Here is a 20,889-nt window from a genome sequence, read left to right as displayed (position 1 = left end):
TCATGGTTGCGGTCGTAAGGAGAACCACCTGTAGAATTTGTTTAATTTATTCAAACTTTTATATTTTTAGATAATCCTTCCTCAGACAGTTTTCTTGGCTCAGGAGACTTAAGAACCTTTGGCCAGAGTGCAAATGGCCAATGGAGAAATTCTACTCCATCATCAAGCTCAACTTTACAAAAATCAAGAAATAGCCGAAGTCTTTACCTCGATACCCGAAAGACCTCAAGGTTGGTATTTTGTCTTGGGTCTCAAGCCCTTCCTCAGATATAAGAGAAAGTGACTAAAAGTTATATAGTTATTACATTGGCATTTTAAAAGAGTAACACCATTTTTAGACTTGAAACCATAGGGATATGAACAAATCCATTTTACATTTTCAACTTCTCATTTACTTAGTGCTGAATTTTGGTGATAGCTAAATCTTAATCATTAGAAGAGAGAATTTTAAGTAAATCTTGGTGGATATGAGAATATGGGGACCCTTCAAGATCATTATGGCTCTTGCAGATCTTAAAGTGAAAATCAATCTCTGCAATTTGAGTAGGAAAGAAACCAGCACATACAGCTGTCATATGAGCAGAGACCTGACTTAAACTAAAGCAGTTCTCTACCTCATGGCATTAGTCAAGTAGACGAAGCTACTTCTATATGTTAGTAAATAGAGAGTCACAGGCCAGGCACGGTGGCTCATGCCTTAATCTTAGTACTTTGGGAGGCTGAGGCAGGTGGATCACCTGAGGTCAGGAGTTCAAGACCAGCCTGGCCAACATGGTAAAACCCCATCTCCACTAAAAATGCAAAAAAATTAGCCATACATGGTGGTGTGTGCCTGTAGTCCCAGCTACTTGGGAGGCTTGAGGCAGGAGAATCACTTGAACCTGGGAGGCAGAGGTTTCAGTGAGCCAAGATCACACCACTGTACTGCAGCCTGGGTGACAGTGACCCTGCCTGAAAAATAAAAAATTTTAAAAAGTCACAGAGAACGTTACCCTAACTTCATAATCTCTACCTAACTAACTTACGTGGATTATTAAGTGGGTTATTAAAGCCAGATGAAGTCTGGCTTTGAAACTTTTCCCTCAGGTACTTTATTATATTAGTAAATATTTAGTTTTTAAAATAGTATTTATGACTACTTAAATTCTGTTCTGGTGTGTTTTAGGAATGTGGGATCATTTAATGTACTGGTTAGTCAAGGTTGAGCTTTGTGGTGTTGATAAAAGCCAACAAGATGGCTTTATTTTATTTTATCTTATTATTTTATACACATGGACTCCAGGAACATGTGTCAGTACTCCCTGGGATTATCTTCCTCACTTAAGTATACAGTAATTCATTCATATACTCGCATTGTGGAAATCAGCACATTACCAACAAATTTGAAGATCCCTTGATCACTACCCACAATCTCAATCCCTTCTCCTTAGTGTTTTTCCTTTCAAACTTTTTCCTATACCTGTTTCTCTCTTAACTCTTACTCATGTATAGCATGATACACACACATACACACACTATTAAGTGTGTGATTATTTTGTCTTCATTAAAGATTTTCTATATGCATCATTTAGCAGGTGGCTTTTAAAATTCAGTAAAACCACACTGTTTTTTTTTTTTTTAATGTCACAGAAATAGTACATGTACTTTGGAAAAATACAGAAAATACAGTGAAGCAAAAATAAAAAATAAAGACATCATATTGCCACCAGCCTGAGATCAACTCTATAGTATCTTAGTATATATCCTTCTACATATTTTTCTCTGCCTTTACACATACATATTTTTTTCCAGAATGAGTTAATAGTGTACATATTCTTTTGTAAATTTTATCTTATACACTAAGTCATATCTACATTTTCTCAGTTGACCCAAAAGTATCTTTTATAGTTAGTTTGGTTAAACCAGTATCTAATTTAGAATTGCATCTAGAAGTTACTGGCTTTGTATTTTATAACTAGAACAACCTCCTTTTCTTTAAATGACATGACTTTTCTGCATAATATTCCACTTTTTGGATTTGACAGGTTGCTTCCTCATGATGTCATTATCTTGTCAAAAAATCACCTGTATTTTTTGTAAGCTAGGTTTTTGATGTGACTAGAGGGTGTTACTGTGCTTATCACATTTGAAAAAAAAACAATATCTTACTTTGTTTCTCCAATTATTTGTGATGCTAGATGGACCTCTTGATTGAGGAGCTGACAATCTGGTAGTTAATTGTACAGTTAGGTTTTTCTCCTGTGACTTGAATGTAATCTAAATGATGTTACTTTGGCATTATATGGATGATGAGTTTCACATCAGCCAGCACCTAACAATTCATATCATTTGATAATACTTACCTGCTAATAGTTTTATTAGAGTTAATGAAATAATATTTTTCTAATTTTATCACTTCTTCAACGCTTCTTGATTGGCATTCTGATTGCATTTTTCATTAGCTGGGGCTGTTAGGTTACCCTCAAATGTCTCCTATGGGAAAGGCAGGATAAATGATTAGATTTTTCATTACCAGTTTTCAAAGTAACGTTTTTCTAAAATAGCTACTTCATATGGTTCAATTGAATTTGTCTGTTCCTTTTTTAGTGTCATTATGGATTCAGTGTTTTGCAATCCACAATAATGGTTATTCTTTTAATGTTCACATTCTCAGAAATTTGGCTAGTGGAAGCCCTTAAGCTTGCTTTTCTGTCTGTTTGACCTTAGCTCATTAATTTTGGGTAACACCCTTGCTTTCTGGCATTGCAGGATGCCCTTGTACTGTTTCTTTAGAAGAGTAATCTTTTATGTTAAGAAACATGCATAGGTGCTGGAATACTCTTAGAAACACAAATACAAAAGACATTGTAGAGAATCCATCATATCTCTATCTAACAATTACACTGCCCTTGCCATCTTTTCCTAGTTGTGTTCACTCATCCCAAGAAAGTAAGCCTGTTCCTAAAATTCTAAGTCCTTGGTCATTTCCCCACTCTTTTTTTTTTTTTCTCGAGACGGAGTTTCGCTCTTGTTACCCAGGCTGGAGTGCAATGGCGTGATCTTGGCTCACCGCAACCTCTGCCTCCTGGGTTCAGGCAATTCTCCTGCCTCAGCCTCCTGAGTAGATGGGACTACAGGCACACGCCACCATACCCAGCTAATTTTTTGTATTTTTAGTAGAGACGGGGTTTCACCATGTTGACCAAGTTGGTCTCGGTCTCTTGACCTCGTGATCCACCCGCCTCGGCCTCCCAAAGTGCTGGGATTACAGGCATGAGCCACCGTGCCTGGCGACTCCCCACTCTTAACACACATAGAAACCCTTAGAATTTGAAGATTTAAAGAGAATTATGCACTTTTTGATTTTCTTTAGATCTTGTCTGATTTGAATCCAGACTACATGTAATGATTTAAAGAGTTTATTTCATTGAATTTAGCATATTCAGCTGTGTTTCTCTATTCTGAGTCTCAAATTAAAAATAAAATTTATGCTAAGAATAAGTACCTCAAACTTTTCGGGTAATGATAGATGAGAAAGAGCACATAGAAAAAACTCAAAATCGACCAGGCACAGTAGCTCGTGCCTGTAATCCCAGCACTTTGGGAGGCCAAGGCAGGTGGTTCACAATGTCAGGAGTTGAGACCAGCCTGACCAACATGGTGAAACTCCGTCTCTACTAAAAATTAATTAACTGGGTGGGTAGAACGCCCCTGTAATCCCAGCTACTCAGGAGACTGAGGCAGGAGAATCACTTGAACCTGGGAGGCAGAGGTTGCAGTGAGCTGAGATAGTGCCACTGCACTCCAGCCTGGGCAACAGAGCAAGACTCTGTCTCAAAAAAAAAAAAAAAAAAGAGAAAACTCAAAATTGTCTGGTTGCAGTGGCTCACACCTGTAATCCCAATACTTTGGGAGGCCGAGGGAGGCAAATCACCAGAGTTCAAGACCAGCCTGGCCAACATGGTGAAACGCTGTCTCTACAAAAATACAAAAATTATCCAGGCATGGCAGTAGGTGCCTGTCATCCCGGCTACTCAGGAGGCTGAGGTGGGAGAATCACTTGAACTCAGAAAGTGGAGGTTGCCGTGAGCTGAGATTGTGCCACTGCCCTGCATTCTGGGTGACAGAGCAAGACTTCGTCTCAGAAAAAAAGAAAACCCTCAAAATTAGTAAGCCTTAGATATAAGACAGGGTTTTTGAGTTCACACTATTCTTCATGCCAATTTGCCAATTTTTCCCATTAGATAGTATAAAGAAACAAAAAATTCTTCAGAGGAAGTAAATAGGCCAGAAGGAGAATTTAATGACGCAGCCTAATAGAAAGCCTTCTGGTTATTTTTAATGAAGGATGGGAGCCCTCTGTTGGCCTTTAAGGAAATTTTAAAATTCAGTTTAAAAGCTTAGTTGAGAGGCTTCAGACTTTATGCATTTTTACATATGTAATCTTAATTTCCTTCAACAGGCGGGGTATAAGGGGCATAGGGAATAATAGAAAATGTATGTGTCATTAGCATACCCAGAACCCAGGTTTTTTGAAGATATGTATTCTGTTATGCTTTGTCTTACCATAAAGCGATATGGTTCCTGATGAAAAGAAATTCTAGATTGTAGATCCAAAAATACAGTTTTAAGTGTTCGATAATTTTGTAGTTTGATAGTTTGACCATGTAAGATCTTTTAAGTGGCAGAACCTGATGCAGCATCCTTATATATCATTTATTTGTATCTTTCCCTCAAATGGTACCACCTATTATTGTACCGGTTAGTTTTGTTTGTTTGGTTTTATATTTTCAAAGTAAAAATAGTCACTAGATTAATTTTACTTATTATCTATTCTTATCTTTCTTACAAACTCTTTTTTTCTAGTGGATTCTCAAACATTTTTGCGGGAAAGTCAAACCATCACTGCCATGTATCTGCATATGAAAAATCTTTTCCTATTAAACCTGTTCCAAGTCCGTCTTGGAGTGGTTCATGTCGTCGAAGCCTTTTGAGCCCCAAGAAAACTCAGAGGCGACATGTTAGTACAGCAGAAGAGGTAAGGAAAACCTGTGATAAAAGCTACTAAAAGTTAGGATCGTTCCCTACATTGATACATTTGCTCTTTATTAAAAATTAGATGTTTAGGAGCCATTCTGTTTTTTTCCTTCCTGTGCTTTTTCTGTCTGAATTACTATTTTCAAGTATTATTGTCTATTCTAAAGGGATTAAAGAGATGTTTTAGCAGGACTTCATTATTGTCTTACTGTTATATCCTCTATTCCTGCTGGACAGCTGACTTTACTTAATCTTTAGTGTTGCCTGAATGGTTTCCCATACATCAAACTATCTGTCTTCGATCTTTATTAGACACTTCCTAAACCCTTGTCTCCTGTGGAAAAACTATTAGACTTCCTCAGCAGTTTTTGATAAAATTTGATTTTAATCCAGGTGAGGTGGCTCACTCCTGTAATCCCAGCACTGTGGGAGGCCAAGGCAGGTGGATCACTTGAGCCCAGACATTTGAGACCAGCCTGGGCAACATGGCAAAAACCTATCTCTACAAAAATTATAAAAATTAGCCGGGCTTGGTGGCGTATGCCTGTACTCCTAGCTTCTGGTGAGGCTGAGGTAGGAGGATTGCTTGAGCCCAGGAAGTCGAGGCTGCAGTTATCTGTGATTGTGTCACTGTACTCCAGCCTGGCTGTCAAAGTGAGGCTGATCTAAAAAAAAAAAAATTTATTTTTAAATTTGATACAATACCTGCTCTTCTCACTAGGAACAATTTTTCTTCAACATAAGAGCAAAATCAAGAAGCTAGTTAAACAATTTACATCCTTTCATTATGAGTGAGATCTTTTTGAAGTTATAGACTCCTGAAAAGAAAGATGTTCTGTTGACACTTGGGTTGTTATATTCATTCAGCAAACCTAAAGGAAAAAGTTAATTTCATGAATATAATAATAGCATATAATTTGCATGATCGGATGTGTGCACGTATCTGTTAGATGACATTTAATATACATCTAATTGTTGTGGTTGCTATGGAGATATAAATGAATAGTAATTACCTTACATTTAAATAGCATTAGAGCCTCCAGTGTACTTTCCATGTGTATTTTTGTTTTTAATCCTTTAACCCAGTGAAATAGGTAGAGATGAGGTAATAGTCATATTTTACAGATTTGGAAAATAAGGGTCATAGATCACAAGACTAGTAAAAGACAGGCCTAGCACCCAGATCTGAGGAAGTTTGGTCAAGTATACTTTCTGTTATACAATACAGCGATATGGTTCCTGCCCTATGAAGCTTTCTGAGCATGGAGTCAAGAATTATAGCATTACATGCTAAATAATTATATAATTTGGTAATCAATGATCTCTTAGGTGGTAAAACTTGATTATTTGTGATATGGTTAGTAAAAATGCTGGGCATATTATTGGTGTAAAGTTTGTATTGAATCTAAAAATGCTAGGTGTGGTGCCTACAAATACAGGCACTTTGGGAAGCCGAGGCAGGAAGATTGCTTGAGGCCCGGAGATTGAGATCAGCCTAGGCATAATAGTGAGATCCTGTCTCTCAGAAAAAAATTAGCTGGGCCTGGTGGCAGATGCCTGTAGTTCTACGTACTCAGGAGGCTGAGGCAGGAGGATTGCTTGAGCCCAGGATTTCGAGGCTACAGTGAGCTGTGATTATACCACTGCACTCTAGCCTGGGAGACAGAGCAAGACACTGTCTCAAAAAAACCCAAAACCAAAACATTCAAGTGGAGGGTGGCAGAACTAGTAAGTCATTTAGCAGGGCAAGGGATAGACAAGAAACTGGCAACATTTGCCTTTGGTGATAAGAGCTGAGCAACAATGATGAAAAGGAGATTTTTTTTTTTTTTAATATTCCACAAATTTTCTTTCTTTCTTTCTTTTTTTTTTTTTTTTTTGAGACGGAGTTTCGCTCCTGTTACCCAGGCTGGAGTGCAATGGCGCGATCTCGGCTCACCGCAACCTCCGCCTCCTGGGCTCAGGCAATTCTCCTGCCTCAGCCTCCTGAGTAGCTGGGATTACGGCACGCGCCACCATGCCCAGCTAGTTTTTTTGTATTTTTAGTAGAGACGGGGTTTCACCATGTTGACCAGAATGGTCTCGATCTCTCGACCTCGTGATCCACCCGCCTCAGCCTCCCAAAGTGCTGGGATTACAGGCTTGAGCCACCGCGCCTGGCCTCTTTTTTTTTTTTTTAATGAAATGGAGTTTTGCTCTTGTTGCCGGGCGTGAGTGCAATGGCGCAATCTCTGGCTCACTGCAACCTCTACCTCCTGGGTTCAAGCGATTCTACTGCCTCAGCCTCCCAAGTAGCTGGGATTATAGGCATGCACCACCACACCAGGTTAATTTTGTATTTTTAATAGAGATGGGGTTTCTCCATGTTGGTCAGGCTGGTCTCGAACTCCCGACCTCAGGTGATTCACCCACCTTGGTCTCCCAAAGTGCCGATAGGCGTGAGCCACTGCCCTTGGCCTACATTCCACAAATTTTTGTGTCATCCTTGCACAGGGGCCATGCTAATCTTCTTTATATGGTTCCAGTCTTAGTATATGTATTCCTAAAGTGAGTCCAAGATTTATTTTCCATTGTATCTTTTATGCTATTGAATTTTATATATAAATTATTTTATGGATAAATAATTACTAGAGTTGTGGGGTTTGTGATTATGCTGCAATCTAGACAGTCTGCAGGTGTCCCCAGACTTTTTACACAGGGGGCCAGTTCACTGTCCCTCAGACCGTTGGAGGGCTGCCACATACTGTGCTACTCTCACTGACCACCAATGAAAGAGGTGCCCCTTCCTGAAATGCGGTGGGGGGCCGGATAAATGACCTCAGGGGGCCGCATGCAGCCCGCGGGCCGTAGTTTGGGGACGCCTGGTCTAAGGGGTACAGAGAGACTTTGCAGAGGAGACAGCAGTAGCATGACAGCTGGGTACAGGGCTCCTAACCCTCCCTTGCCCCATGTTTCTGTTGCTAAGGCTCACCAGGATCCTTTCATTCTGTGTTCATTGTAAGTTTGCCGTTCACCCACCAGCTCTGTGGACCACTGAGCCTTCCTTCTTTATCCTCCTCTGCCAGCCTGAGAACAGGGTTGCATGGGCAATTTTACCCTTCCAGACAACCTTCCAAGCTACAGGTTGAATCAGTGGAAAACATGAAGCTGGAGTTCTCCTTCCTCCTGTAGTGTAAAGAAGATGCTCAGGATTGAATCTACTATATGAAATGAGCAATGCAGGAAATTTTGCCTCTGATTTTAGTTCTGTAGTCTCCTAGTATGAAAGTCGAGCTACCTGTACTATAGAATAAGCCGTATAACATGAGTAAGACAAAATACTGAGCTGAGCCGGACGCGGTGGCTCAAGCCTGTAATCCCAGCACTTTGGGAGGCCGAGGCGGGTGGATCACGAGGTCAAGAGATCGAGACCGTCCTGGTCAACATGGTGAAACCTGTCTCTACTAAAAATACAAAAAATTAGCTGGGCATGGTGGTGCGTGCCTGTAATCCCAGCTACTCAGGAGGCTGAGGCAGGAGAATTGCCTGAACCCAGGAGGCAGAGGTTGCGGTGAGCCGAGATCGTGCCATTGCACTCCAGCCTGGGTAACAAGAGCGAAACTCCATCTCAAAAAAAAAAAAAATATTGAGCTGAACTTTATTATCACACTTTCAACAAATTTATTTAGATACTTATTTTGGGTATTACAAATAATCAAGATATAATACTTTTTAACCCTGGGACTAAATTTATTGATGGGAACTTACAAACTGGATGAAAAATCACTTTCCATGAAATGTTGGGATCCTCAACAGAGGTACATTTACTTATGTTAAAGGAAGATGTATTAACCTTGATGCCGGATTTGTCCATCAACTTTAGGAATATGAAGTCATCTACAAAATTAACCATTAAGATGATATTACCACTGCACTGCTCAGTCTTACAACAGAGGTTTGAAGAGAACACATGAAGAAGAATTTAGAAATATCCAAGTAGTGGTTGGGTAGAATGGGTGACTCAAGGGGCAACATCAAAAAGCTGTGCTATCTGGTAGGGTAACCGTTAGCCACAAGCAATGTTTAAATTAGTTCAAATTTAAAATTTAGTTTTTCAGTCACACTGGCAACATTTTAAGTATTCATTAGCCACATGTGGCTAGTGGCTACCATATTGGATAGGGCAGATATAGAACATTTCTATTATTACAGAAACCTGTCATATAGTGCTGTTATAGAGGATATAAACCTCTGTTTGGAAAAGAGAAGATCCTTTGACAATAAAAATGTAAAATGGCAAAAACACAGATGGTTTCTTTTCAGTTATATGTTGCTTCTAGACATGCTTCGCTAATTTTTGAGCAACATTTTAAGATACTAGACTTTTGTAACAGGTGACAGTGATGGTTTTATACTTAAAAATGCTTTACAGTTTTATCATATGTCAAGCATTTTGGACTCAAAATTATTTAATTTTGCACTTTACATATTTTATATGGTATAAAGCTATTACTTTAAACAAAATGAAAATGAGGAGTGTTATTTATAAGGTTATTGGGGTAATTTATAACAAAACAGTTTACTAGTATCCTTAAGTTTATTTTGTGTTCTCTATTAAGGTTTTATAATTTTACAGTTTTTTTTATGATGGAGCTTTCTATAGAAATATCACCTAACTGAAGGACTTCGTCCCTTTTAAAAAATAGAATTCAGTACCTTAATTATTTTTATACTTCAAAAAACTCATCTTAGTGTTTTTTCAAAAGGTTTTAAAATGTAACATTAGCTAGCTTCTTTAACTTTATCACGCTATGCAATGGTTGCTTCTTTTCCTCTTAATATCCTAATTTTCTTACTCAGTAAAAAACAGTTGGGGCTTTTTTAAATTTTAATTTTCTTTTTTCTGAAACAGATTCTCAGTGTGTCACCCATGCTGGAATGCAGTAGCACAGTCACAGCTCACTGCCGCCTTAACCTCCTGGGCTCAAGCGATCCTTCTTTCTTTGCCTCCTGAGTAGCTGCAACTACAGGCATACACCAATATGCAGCTAATTTTTAAATTTTTTTGTAGAGATGTGGTCTCACTTTGTTGCCCAGGCTAGTCTCAAACTTCTGGGCTCAAGTGATCCTTCTCCTTGGCTTCCCAAAGTGTAAGGATTATAAGCATGAGCCACTGTGCTTAACAACAACAACAACAAAAAGTTTAATAAGTAATTTACAGAGAAAGATGTTTTCTTTTACTTTGTAGTACCAGATGCTCCAAGAAATAATTTTGTTTGAAGTTTTAGGTAACTGTCATTTTGGCAAGGCCAAAAAAGTTACATGTGTTCTTTTGGGAAAGGAAGAGGTGAGACTGTCACTGCCGACAACATGATCTTATGTGTAGAAAACCCTATAGACTCCACCAAAAACCTGTTAGAACTATTAAACGAATACAGTATAGCTGTAGGATACAAAATCAACAGACAGAAATTAGTAATGTTTCTATGCACTAACAGTGAACTATGCAAAAAAGAAATAAAGAGAACAATATCATTTACAAAAGCTACAAAAAAAATTAAATTTTACCAAGGAAGTAAAAGACCTGTATACTGAAAAACATAAAATGTTTAAAGAAATTGAAGATACAATTAAATGGAAAGCAATCCTGTATTCATGGATTGGAAGAATTTATATTGTTAAAATGGCCATACTACTCAAAGCGATCTACATATTCAGTGCAATCCCTATCAAAATTCCAGAGTTATTCTTCATAGAAAAAAATCCTAAAATTCATGTGAAACCACATAAATCCCTCAATAGCCAAGGCAATTATGAGCAAAAATAACAAAAAACAACCCACCACACTACCTTATTTTAAACTATATTACAAAGCTGTAGTAGTTAAAACAGCATGATATTGGGGGAAAAAGACATCAGCCAATGGAACAGAATAGAGAGCTTAGAAATGAAACCGTTATATAGGTAGTTGACTGATTTTTGACAAAGGTGCCAAAACTACACAAAGGAAAGGATAGTCTCTTAATAAATGTGATGTTGGGAAAATTGTATTTCCGTATGTAGCAGGATGAAATTAGATCATTATCTTATACCATATATAAAATCAACAAAAAATGGAATAAAGACTTAAATGTAAGGCTAGAAACTCTAAAACTGCTAGAAGAAAACATGGGGGGAAAAAAACTACACAACAGTGGTCTGGGCACTGATTTTTTTTGGATTTGAACCTAAAGTCACAGGCAAGAAAAGCAAAAGTAGACAAATAGGAATACATCCAACTAAAAAGCAAAGGAAACAACTGTGCAGAGACAACCTACAGATTGGGAGAACATATTTACATTCATTCTATAAGGGGTTGATAATTCAAAATATATAAGGAGCTCAACTCAATACCAAGAAAACAAAATTGTTAAAACATAGGCAAGACATTATCCTAGGCAAACTGACACAAACAAAACCAAATACTGCGTGTTTTTTCTTAAAAGCGGGAGCTAAACATAGGGTACAAATGGACATAAAGATGGGAATAGTAGACACTGGGTACTACAAGGGTGGGAGAAGAGCAAGGGTTAAAAAACTACATACTGGTGGCTGGGTGCCGTGGCTCCCACCTGTAATCCCCGCACTTTGGGAGGCCATTGAGGGTGGATCATGAGATCAGATCAAGATCATCCTGGCCAACATGGTGAAACCCCTTCTCTACTAAAAATAAAAAACAAAATTAGCTGGACATGGTGATGTGCACATGTAGTCCCAGCTACTTGAGAGGCTGAGGGAGGAGAATTGCTTGAACCTGGGGGGTGTAGGTTGCAGTGAACCGAGATCCAAGATTGCACTGCTGCACTCCATCCTGGCGACAGAGCAAGACTCAAAAAAAAAAAACCCAAAAAACTTCATATTGAGCACAGTGGCTCATGCCTGTAATCCCAGCACTTTGGGAGGCCAAGGTGGGTGGCTCGCTTGAGGTTAGGAGTTTGAGACCAGCGTGGCTACTGTGGTGAAACCATGTCTCTACTAAAAATTAAAAAAAAAAAAAAAAGTAGCTGAGTGTGGTGGTGGGCACCTGTAGTCCCAGCTACTGGAGAGGCTGAGAGGCAGGAGTATTACTTGAACCCAGGAGGTAGAGGTTGCAATAAGCTGAGATGGCACCACTGCACTCCAGCCTGGATAACAGAGTGAGACTGTCTCTCAAAACAAAACAAAACAAAACCCTACCTGTTGGATATTTTGCTCACTATATGGGTAACAGGTTCAGTTGTACTCCTGAACTCAATATCACACAATATACCTTTGTAACAAACCTGGACATATCCCCTAAATCTAAAAGTTGAAAAAAAAAAAAAAAAACTGAGCAGGAGACCTGAATAGACATTTCTTAAAAGAAGAAATAGCCAATAGATGTATTTTAAATCCTCAAAAACTCTAATCATTAGGGAAGTGCAAATTAAAATCACAAATGAGATATCCTTTCACACTTGTTAGAATGGCTTATCAAAAAGATGAAAGATGACAAGTGTTGGTGGGGAAGTGGGAAAAAGGGACCTGTTGCACACTTTGTGTGGTCGGATGTGTAAATCAGTACAGCCATTATAGAAATCAGTATGGAGAGGCCAGGCATGGTGGCTCTCACATTGCTTGAGCCCAAAAGTTTGAGACTAACCTGGGCAACATGGCAAAACCCTATCTCTACCAAAAAAAAAAAAAAAAAAAAAAAAAGCTTGGTGTAGAGGTGTGTGCCTGTAGTCCCAGCTACTTGAGAAGCTAAAGTGGGAGGATGGTTTGAGCTGAGGAGGCAGAGGTTGCAGCAGTGAGCTGAGATCATGCCACTGCACTGCAGCCTGGATGGCAGAGCCAGACCCTGTGTCCAAAAAGAAAACAATAAACAGTATGGCAATTCCTCGGAAAACTAAAAATAGAATCATCATATGGTTTAGCAAACCCACTTCTGGCTATTTACCCATATGATTTGAAATCCATTTGTCAAATAGATGTCTGCATCCCCATGTTTATAGCAGTACTATTCACAATAGCCAGGTTATAGAATCAACTTAGGTGTCCATCAACAGATGAATGGATGTAGGAATTATGTTATAGCTGCACAATGGAATACTATTCAGCCTTAATGAAGAAGGACATTCTGTCATTTGCAGCAACATAGATGGAATTGGAGAGCATTATGTAAGTGGAGTTAAGACAGACAAATGCTGTAGATTCTCACTTTTATGTAAAATCTAAAACAATTGAACTAGTAGAAGCAGAGGGTACAATGGTAGTTACAGAATCTGGTGGAAGGGTGTAGAAGAGGGACATGATGGTCAAAATATACAAAATCTCAGGAGGAATATAGGTTGGTTTGCTTTTTTCAGTTCTCTTGCACAGTGTGGTGAATATAGTTAATCATAGAGTATTGTACATTTTTAAATTGCTAAGAGTACATCTCAAATGTTCTCACTATAAAAAAAGGTAAGTATTTGAGGTGATGAATGTGTTAACTAGCTTTTAATCACTGTACATTGTATTCATGATTTATATCACTCTATACTCTGTAAGTTTATACAGTTATAAATTTATCAACTTGTAATTTTTTAATGTACCTAAACTATCTTTATTTGAAATGATTTTAAATGGAATATAATATATTCAATGTTTTTTATTTTTATTTATTTATTTTTTTGAGATAGAGTTTTGCTCTTGTTACCCACGCTGGAAAACAATGACGCGATCTTGGCTTACCTCCACCTCCACCTCCCAGGTTTAAGTGATTCTCCTGCCTCAACGTCCCAAGTAGCTGGGATTATAGGCATTTGCTACCATACCTGGCTAATTTTGTATTTTTAGTAGAGATGGGGTTTCTCCATGTTAGTCAGGCTGGTCTCAAACTCCCGACCTCAAGTGATCCGCCCGCCTTGGCCTCCTAAAGCTCTGGGATTACAGGCGTGAACCCATGCCTGGCTTGTGTTTTTTATTTGTAATAAAACTCAAAAAAAAAAAAAATTCTTGCAACTTCCAAATTAATAGGCAGGTCAGTGAAAAGTTCACAATCTTTTTTTTTGAGACGGAGTTTCGCCCTTGTTACCCAGGCTGGAGTGCAATGGCGCAATCTCGGCTCACCACAACCTCCGCCTCCTGGGCTCAGGCAATTCTCCTGCCTCAGCCTCCTGAGTAGCTGGGATTACAGGCACGTGCCACCATGCCCAGCTAATTTTTTGCGCTTTTAGTAGAGACAGGGTTTCACCATGTTGACCAGGATGGTCTCGATCTCTCGACCTCGTAATCCACCCGCCTCGGCCTCCCAAAGTGCTGGGATTACAGGCTTGAGCCACCGCGCCCGGCCAAAAAGTTCACAATCTTAACCTTTAAAACCATAAATTAGTGTAAACTGAAAAAGTAAAGAGACCTCGGATTGCTATTTGGAATATAGGTAATTTATTTGTGTTTATATTATATTTTCTAATGAGTCTGAGATTATTTGGTATCAGACAGAAGCTTTTCTTTTTTTGTTTGTTTGTTTTGAGACAGAGTCTCACTCTGTCACCCAGGCTGGAGTACAGTGGCATGATCTCGGCTCACTGCAACGTCCACCTCCTGGGTTCAAGCGATTCTTCTGCCTCAGCCCCCTGGGTAGCTGGGATTACAGGCACATGCCACCACACCAGGTTAATTTTTGTATTTTTAGTAAAGACAGGGTTTCACCATGTTGGCCAGGCTGTTCTTGAACTCCTGACTGCAAGTGATCCACCCACCTCGTCCTCCCAAAGTTCTGGGGTTACAGGCGTGAGCCACGGTCACCCAGGCTGGAGGGCAGTGCCACGATCTTGGCTCACTGCAGTCTCCACCTCCCTTGTTCAAGTGATTCTCCTACCACAGCCTCTGGGGAAGCTGGGATTGCAGGAACATGCCACCACACCCGGCTAATTTTTGTGTTTTAGTAGAGACGGGGATTCACCATGATGGCCAGGCTGTTCTTGAACTCCTGACCTCAATTGATTTGCTGATCTCAGCCCTCAAGTGAGTCCCCTGCCTCAGCCTCCTAAGCAGTTGGGATGACAGGTATGAGCCACTGCACTTAGCCTGATTTTTTAAAAAAATGTTTTGTGGTACAAAGATGGATTATGCAAAGTAACCTCTCACACCAGTTATCTGCGTTACTTTCTGTGATAAAAATATTTCCATAACTTTTAAAAATCCAGTTTGGTGGGACAGTGAAAAAGAGCTAAAATGTTTGATTAATTAAGAATTAATTTACATGACCCAGGTAGTCTGATTTCCCTTTCCTTCTGTCGTCTTTCCACCCCTAAAAACAACCTATTGTTTACCCTCTTGTATTGTGATTAGGTTATTTGATATAATGGAAAAGTGGAATCAAGGTTTACATTGAAGAGTATTAAAAAATTCTAGTCAGTAGTGCCAGATAACATAAGCTTTCTTTTGTATACAGATCACAATGGGCAAATCTCTCTTAAATCCAATAATTTGTAATGATGCTTCATTCTGCTGTCTAATCTTCATAATGGTAATTTTAGATGTTAATGAAGAGATTTATTTAATTATGATTTTAAAATTTGTTTCTCAAGTACTCATATTCTATATTTTTTCTAGTAGAATAGCCAATAAATACAGATTTGATGTTCATTTATTACTGATAATTGTCTTTTTCTTTTGTTTTGTTTTGTTTTTTTTTTTTTTTTGAGACGGAGTTTCACTCTTGTTACCCAGGCTGGAGTGCAATGGCACGATCTCGGCTCACCGCAACCTCCGCCTCCTGGGTTCAGGCAATTCTCCTGCCTCAGCCTCCCGAGTAGCTGGGATTACAGGCACGTGCCACCATGCCCAGCTAATTTTTTGTATTTTTAGTAGAGACGGGGTTTCACCATGTTGACCAGGATGGTCTCGATCTCTCGACCTCGTGATCCACCTGCCTCGGCCTCCCAAAGTGCTGGGATTACAGGCTTGAGCCACCGCACCCGGCGATAATTGTCTTTTTCTAACCATTATTTTTGTGCTATCACTGAAGTACCTGCTCAGTACTATAGATAGTCTCTTTCACAAACACTAGAAAAAGAGACCATCGTCTTGGGTACAATATTAATATAATGGATAAAATAATTGGGGTTTTTTTTTCCACACAGAATATTGCAAGTTTGTTTTTCTCAAGTTCATTCTTTAACCAAATGCTCAGTTGTTTCCTTTTCTTATCACTCAGCTATTCAAGCTTAAGGGTAGTTTTTTGTCATGTGTAATTGTCTCACATCACAGTTAAAGTGTATTATAGTAGATCAGTAACATTATCCTGACAGGGCAATTATAATTTGCTAAGGAGCAAAAACAAAAAGATTCAAGAAGAAAAAATGTAGTACCTATTTATCCTTTTATAGTTAATTTTGTAATTCATTTCACTTTTAACATACCTTAGTAATTGAAAAAAATATATACAAATACTTATGCACATATTGAAATATCATAGTACATGATGCTGCTAACCCAGACCATAATGTTTACAATTATTTTGTGAGGATTGGTGGTTGTATTAAACCTGTATGTAAGATTAAAAATAAATTGCTAGGGCATATTACTAATGCTAGTGAACGCAGCCCATTGAGTCAGGAGATCTGTAGAACTGATGCTTTACCAGGGTTATAAGTCCTTATGTAATCTGGTTCTCTGTCAGGTGATCTAATTTCTTCCTACTCTTCTCATTCACGTGGACCTTACTATTTTTGGAATACATAAAGCACCTTCTTCTCTCAGGGCTTTGCATTTGTTGTTTCTCTGTTTGGAATATTCTTTTATATGACTGACTTCTTCCTTTGGCTTTACGTTTCTGCTGAACCTTTTTAGAGAAATCTTACCTGTTCCTGCTGCTCTCCTTCTGTCGTCACTTTCCATTCTCTTATCTTCTAATTTTCTGCATACTACCTGACTAGTTCTTTGTTTAATTCCTTTCACTGCAATATAATCTCCACAAAGGCAGGAACTTTATTTTATTCAATGCATTATTATCTTTAGTGACTGGAGTATAGTAAATGTTCATGTCAGTGAATGAATGTTATGGAATATGTGTTTTTCCCTAAATGTAGTATTGGGGCTTACAGGAAAAATACATAAATAAATGCCGGAGATGAAAATTGTCTCTGGAAACTACCTGGGCTTGGATAACATAGAAAATTGTTGGCAAGATATTCCACTCTAACTGGTCTTGATTATTTTGGTTAATTCCTTTTGATTTTTCTAACAGGTATCAAGGGATTTGTTGGAATCCTAATTTAGAAGGTCCTTTATTTCTGGGACTCTTTTTTGACTCAGAAGTGATGGCCTGCTGGCTTTCTGGTTTTATAGCCTATGGCTTCTCTGCACTATTATTTACATATATGTATATATGTGCCATAGTTTTTCAAAATATATTATCTGTTATTTACTCAACTTCTATTTTACAGACTTGATAATTTTCTTTTTTTTTGAGATGAAGTTTTGCTCTTGTTGCCCAGGCTGGAGTGCAATGGTGCAATCTCGGCTCACTGCAACCTCTGCCTCCCAGGTTTAAGTGATTCTCCTGACTCAGCCTCCCGAGTAGTTGGGACTACAGGCGTGCACCACCATGCGCAGCTAATTTTGTATTTTTAGTAGAGATGGGGTTTCTCCATGTTTGTCAGGCTGGTCTTGAGCTCCCGACCTCAGGTGATCCGCTTGCCTCAGCCTCCCAAAGTGCTGAGATTACAGGCATGAGCCACTGCACCTGGCCCAATTTTCTTTTTCTTTTTTTGAGACAGCGTTTTACCCTGCTCCCAGGCTGGAGTGTAGTGGTATGATCTTGGCTCACTGCGTGCAACCTTTGCCTCCTGGTTTAAGTGATTCCCCTGCCTCAGCCTCCCCAGTAGCTGGGACCACAGACATGTGCCACCACAGCCAGCTAATTTTTTAGTTTTTCTTTTGTAGAGATGAGGGTCTTACTATGTTGACTGGGCTAGTTTTGAACTTCTAGCCTCAAGTGATCTTCCTGCCTTGGCCTCCCAAAATGCTGGAATTACAGGCATGAACCCCTGTGTCAGGCCTATAATTCTTAATTATCTTCAGGATTCTACCTGAACTTTGGTAGAGCTAGGATTCCATTTACATGCTAGTTTGAGAGATATTTGCCTTATTGAATGTGTTTAAACTGTTTTTTTTTTTTTTTTCCTTATAGACAGTTCAAGAAGAAGAAAGAGAGATTTACAGACAGCTGCTGCAGATGGTCACAGGGAAACAGTTTTCTATAGCCAAACCAACCACACATTTTCCTTTACACCTGTGAGTCACAGAAACATATTTCAGATGAATTTAATTCTACAGTTATTATTTGATGTTGAAACAATATTCTTCTCTTGCTAGGTCTCGATGTCTTAGTTCCAGTAAAAATACTTTGAAATACTCACTGTTTAAAAATGGAAATTCTTGTGCATCTCAGATCATTGGCTCTGATACTTCATCATCTGGATCTGCCAGCATTTTAACTACACAGGAACAGCTGTCCCACAGTGTATATTCCCTATCATCTTATACCCCAGATGTTACTGCTTTTGGATCCAAAGATTCTGATACTCTTCATCAACCCCGTCATCACCACTCTGCTCCACATCAGCCAGATAACTTAGCAGCTTCAAATACACAATCTGAAGGTAAACATGGTATAATATAACTATATTTTTAGTCTTAATAGCCCATTAACTGTTTATTAGCTCTATTATAGGCAACATTATAATATACATATAAATCAACATATACAATTTGAGCATCCTGAATCTGAAAATATGAAATCCAAAGTGTTTCAAAATCTGAAACTTTTTGAATACCAATATGATACTGTAAGGAAATGCTTAGTGGAACATTTGGGATTTTGGATATTTGGATTTGGGATGCTCAAATTGTATAATGCAAATATTCAAAAATCAAAAAAAATCCAAAATTTGAAACTTCTGGTCCCAAGCATTTTGGATAAGGGATATTGAACTTGTAAGACATGTACTTATATACTTTAAATACATAGGATTCAGTTAACCATGGTATGAGTAAGCTAAACCCACAAATAAGATACTCTCTTTTTTTTTTTTTACCTCAAGATGCAAATGATTTATTTTGTTTAGACAATTAACTTCCTAAGTAGAGTCTACAGTCAGAGTATATTCAGCCCAATTGCTTTAGCACTTTCTCTGTTTCTGTGACTTTACAGTGGTAAGTAAGAATTTTGAAGTTCTAGGAGTTTTGAAACATCAGATAAATATTGAAGCTTAAGTACTTAATGTATACTTACTAAACCTGTACGATAGGTTTATGCATTTTAGAAGGATTGTCAGCTTTGGAAACAAAGTTTTCTACTTAACTTTCAGCTAACTGAAATATTCACCCTCTTAGCATTCCAGTTAAGTAAGATTTTGCTGTAAAGGTTTCTTTTTTTTTTTTTTTTTTTTTTGAGACGGAGTTTCGCTTTTGTTACCCAGGTACCCAGGCTGGAGTGCAATGGCGCGATCTTGGCTCACCGCAACCTCCGCCTCCTGGGTTCAAGCAATTCTCCTGCCTCAGCCTCCTGAGTAGCTGGGATTACAGGCACGTGCCACCATGCCCAGCTAATGTTTTGTATTTTTTAGTAGAGACGGGGTTTCGCCATGTTGACCAGGATGGTCTCGATCTCTCGACCTTGTGATCCACCCGCCTCGGCCTCCCAAAGTGCTGGGATTACAGGCTTGAGGCACCGCACCCGGCCAACTGTAAAGGTTTCTTTGCTTCCTTTATTTTCCCCTTCTTTAAGTATGTATTATGTACCTATTTATGGTATGTACTTAGGTACGTAATTTAAAACAAGTTTTAGGTTAAGTGGTTAAACATCAGGAATTTTTTGATAGATAGAATATCAGTCTCCTTTCTCAGGTTGTTTGATTTTTGGTTTTTTTAATCTACTTGTCATTTTCTGAAAATTCTCATTCAGGATTAAACTTTTTGGTAGCATCATTATATAGCTACACATATCCGTGAAGACTCTTATTATATTTTGTGATATACTGAGAACTTTAAAGGAAAAAAAAAAAGCCAAAAAAAAACCACCCCCACGAAAAAACTCCTTTAACCTCAGAAACATACATTGTATGGCAGATACTTAGATGCAATGAAACTGAAACAAATATACTACATTGCATTGTTTAATTACTTTCATTGTACCATTTAATAAATACTCTTGAGGTTCTATTTGTAGCACTTTAGAAGAACATGATTCCTGCCTTTGAGTAGTATTCAACAGAAAATAAATAATAGAATGATAAAATTTGTACTTTTTAGACACCTCCTAGAGTGCTGTTTCTCTTCCCTGTCCTCCTTCCCTCCTTCCAGTTTCCTTAGCTCTTCCATTGCCTAACCCCTTTCCTTCTTTCACCTAATTCAGTCTCATTATAGATCATGAATCTCAGTAGTCCCCTCTTATCTATGGGGGGGATATGTTTCAAGACCCCCCCTTCCAGTGGATGCTTGAAACTATGGATAGTATACTATATGTACTATACCCTATATACATTATGTTTTTTCCTATATGTACATACCTATGATTATAAATTAGGTGCAGTAAGAGATCAACAACAATAATAACAGAAAAATTATAATAATATACTGTAACAGAAGTGTTTCTTTTTTCTAAGTCAGGAACTTCCACCTTTTCACCTAATGGAAGCACCCTTTATTTCTTTTTTTTTTTTTTTCAGACAGAGTGTTACTCTGTGTAGTTCAGGCTGGATTGCAGTGGTGCCATCTCGGCTCACTACAACCTCCATCTCATCTCCTGGGTTCAAGTAATTCTCCTGCCTCAGCCTCTTGAGCAGCTGGGATTACAGGTGTGAGCCATCAACGCCTGGCTAAGTTTTGTATTTTTAGTAAGAT

At 38.5% G+C, this 20,889-nt stretch overlaps 1 protein-coding gene and 1 non-coding gene across 3 annotated transcripts in view; one reads left to right on the top strand and one right to left on the bottom strand.

The window, feature by feature from the left end:
• Window positions 1–20,889, top strand: part of SENP1 (SUMO specific peptidase 1) — a 64,920-nt gene that overhangs the window by 18,192 nt on the left and 25,839 nt on the right. For both annotated transcript variants that reach the window (XM_010352252.3, XM_010352251.3), the window contains exons 5-8: window positions 71–230; window positions 4,846–5,017; window positions 18,176–18,279; window positions 18,361–18,647. In XM_010352252.3, the coding sequence (XP_010350554.2) occupies window positions 71–230; window positions 4,846–5,017; window positions 18,176–18,279; window positions 18,361–18,647 (723 nt within the window). The remainder of the gene's footprint in view (window positions 1–70; window positions 231–4,845; window positions 5,018–18,175; window positions 18,280–18,360; window positions 18,648–20,889) is intronic.
• Window positions 7,465–7,571, bottom strand: LOC120360808 (U6 spliceosomal RNA). The gene has a single exon (XR_005577225.1). It is a non-coding gene; the product is annotated as a U6 spliceosomal RNA (small nuclear RNA).

The sequence above is a fragment of the Saimiri boliviensis genome, chromosome 7 (genome assembly GCF_048565385.1).
Source record: "Saimiri boliviensis isolate mSaiBol1 chromosome 7, mSaiBol1.pri, whole genome shotgun sequence".
Classification (NCBI taxonomy): Eukaryota; Metazoa; Chordata; class Mammalia; order Primates; family Cebidae; genus Saimiri; species Saimiri boliviensis.
The sequence above is the reverse complement of the archived record's forward strand: the minus strand, read 5'-3'. Positions and strand labels throughout refer to the sequence as shown.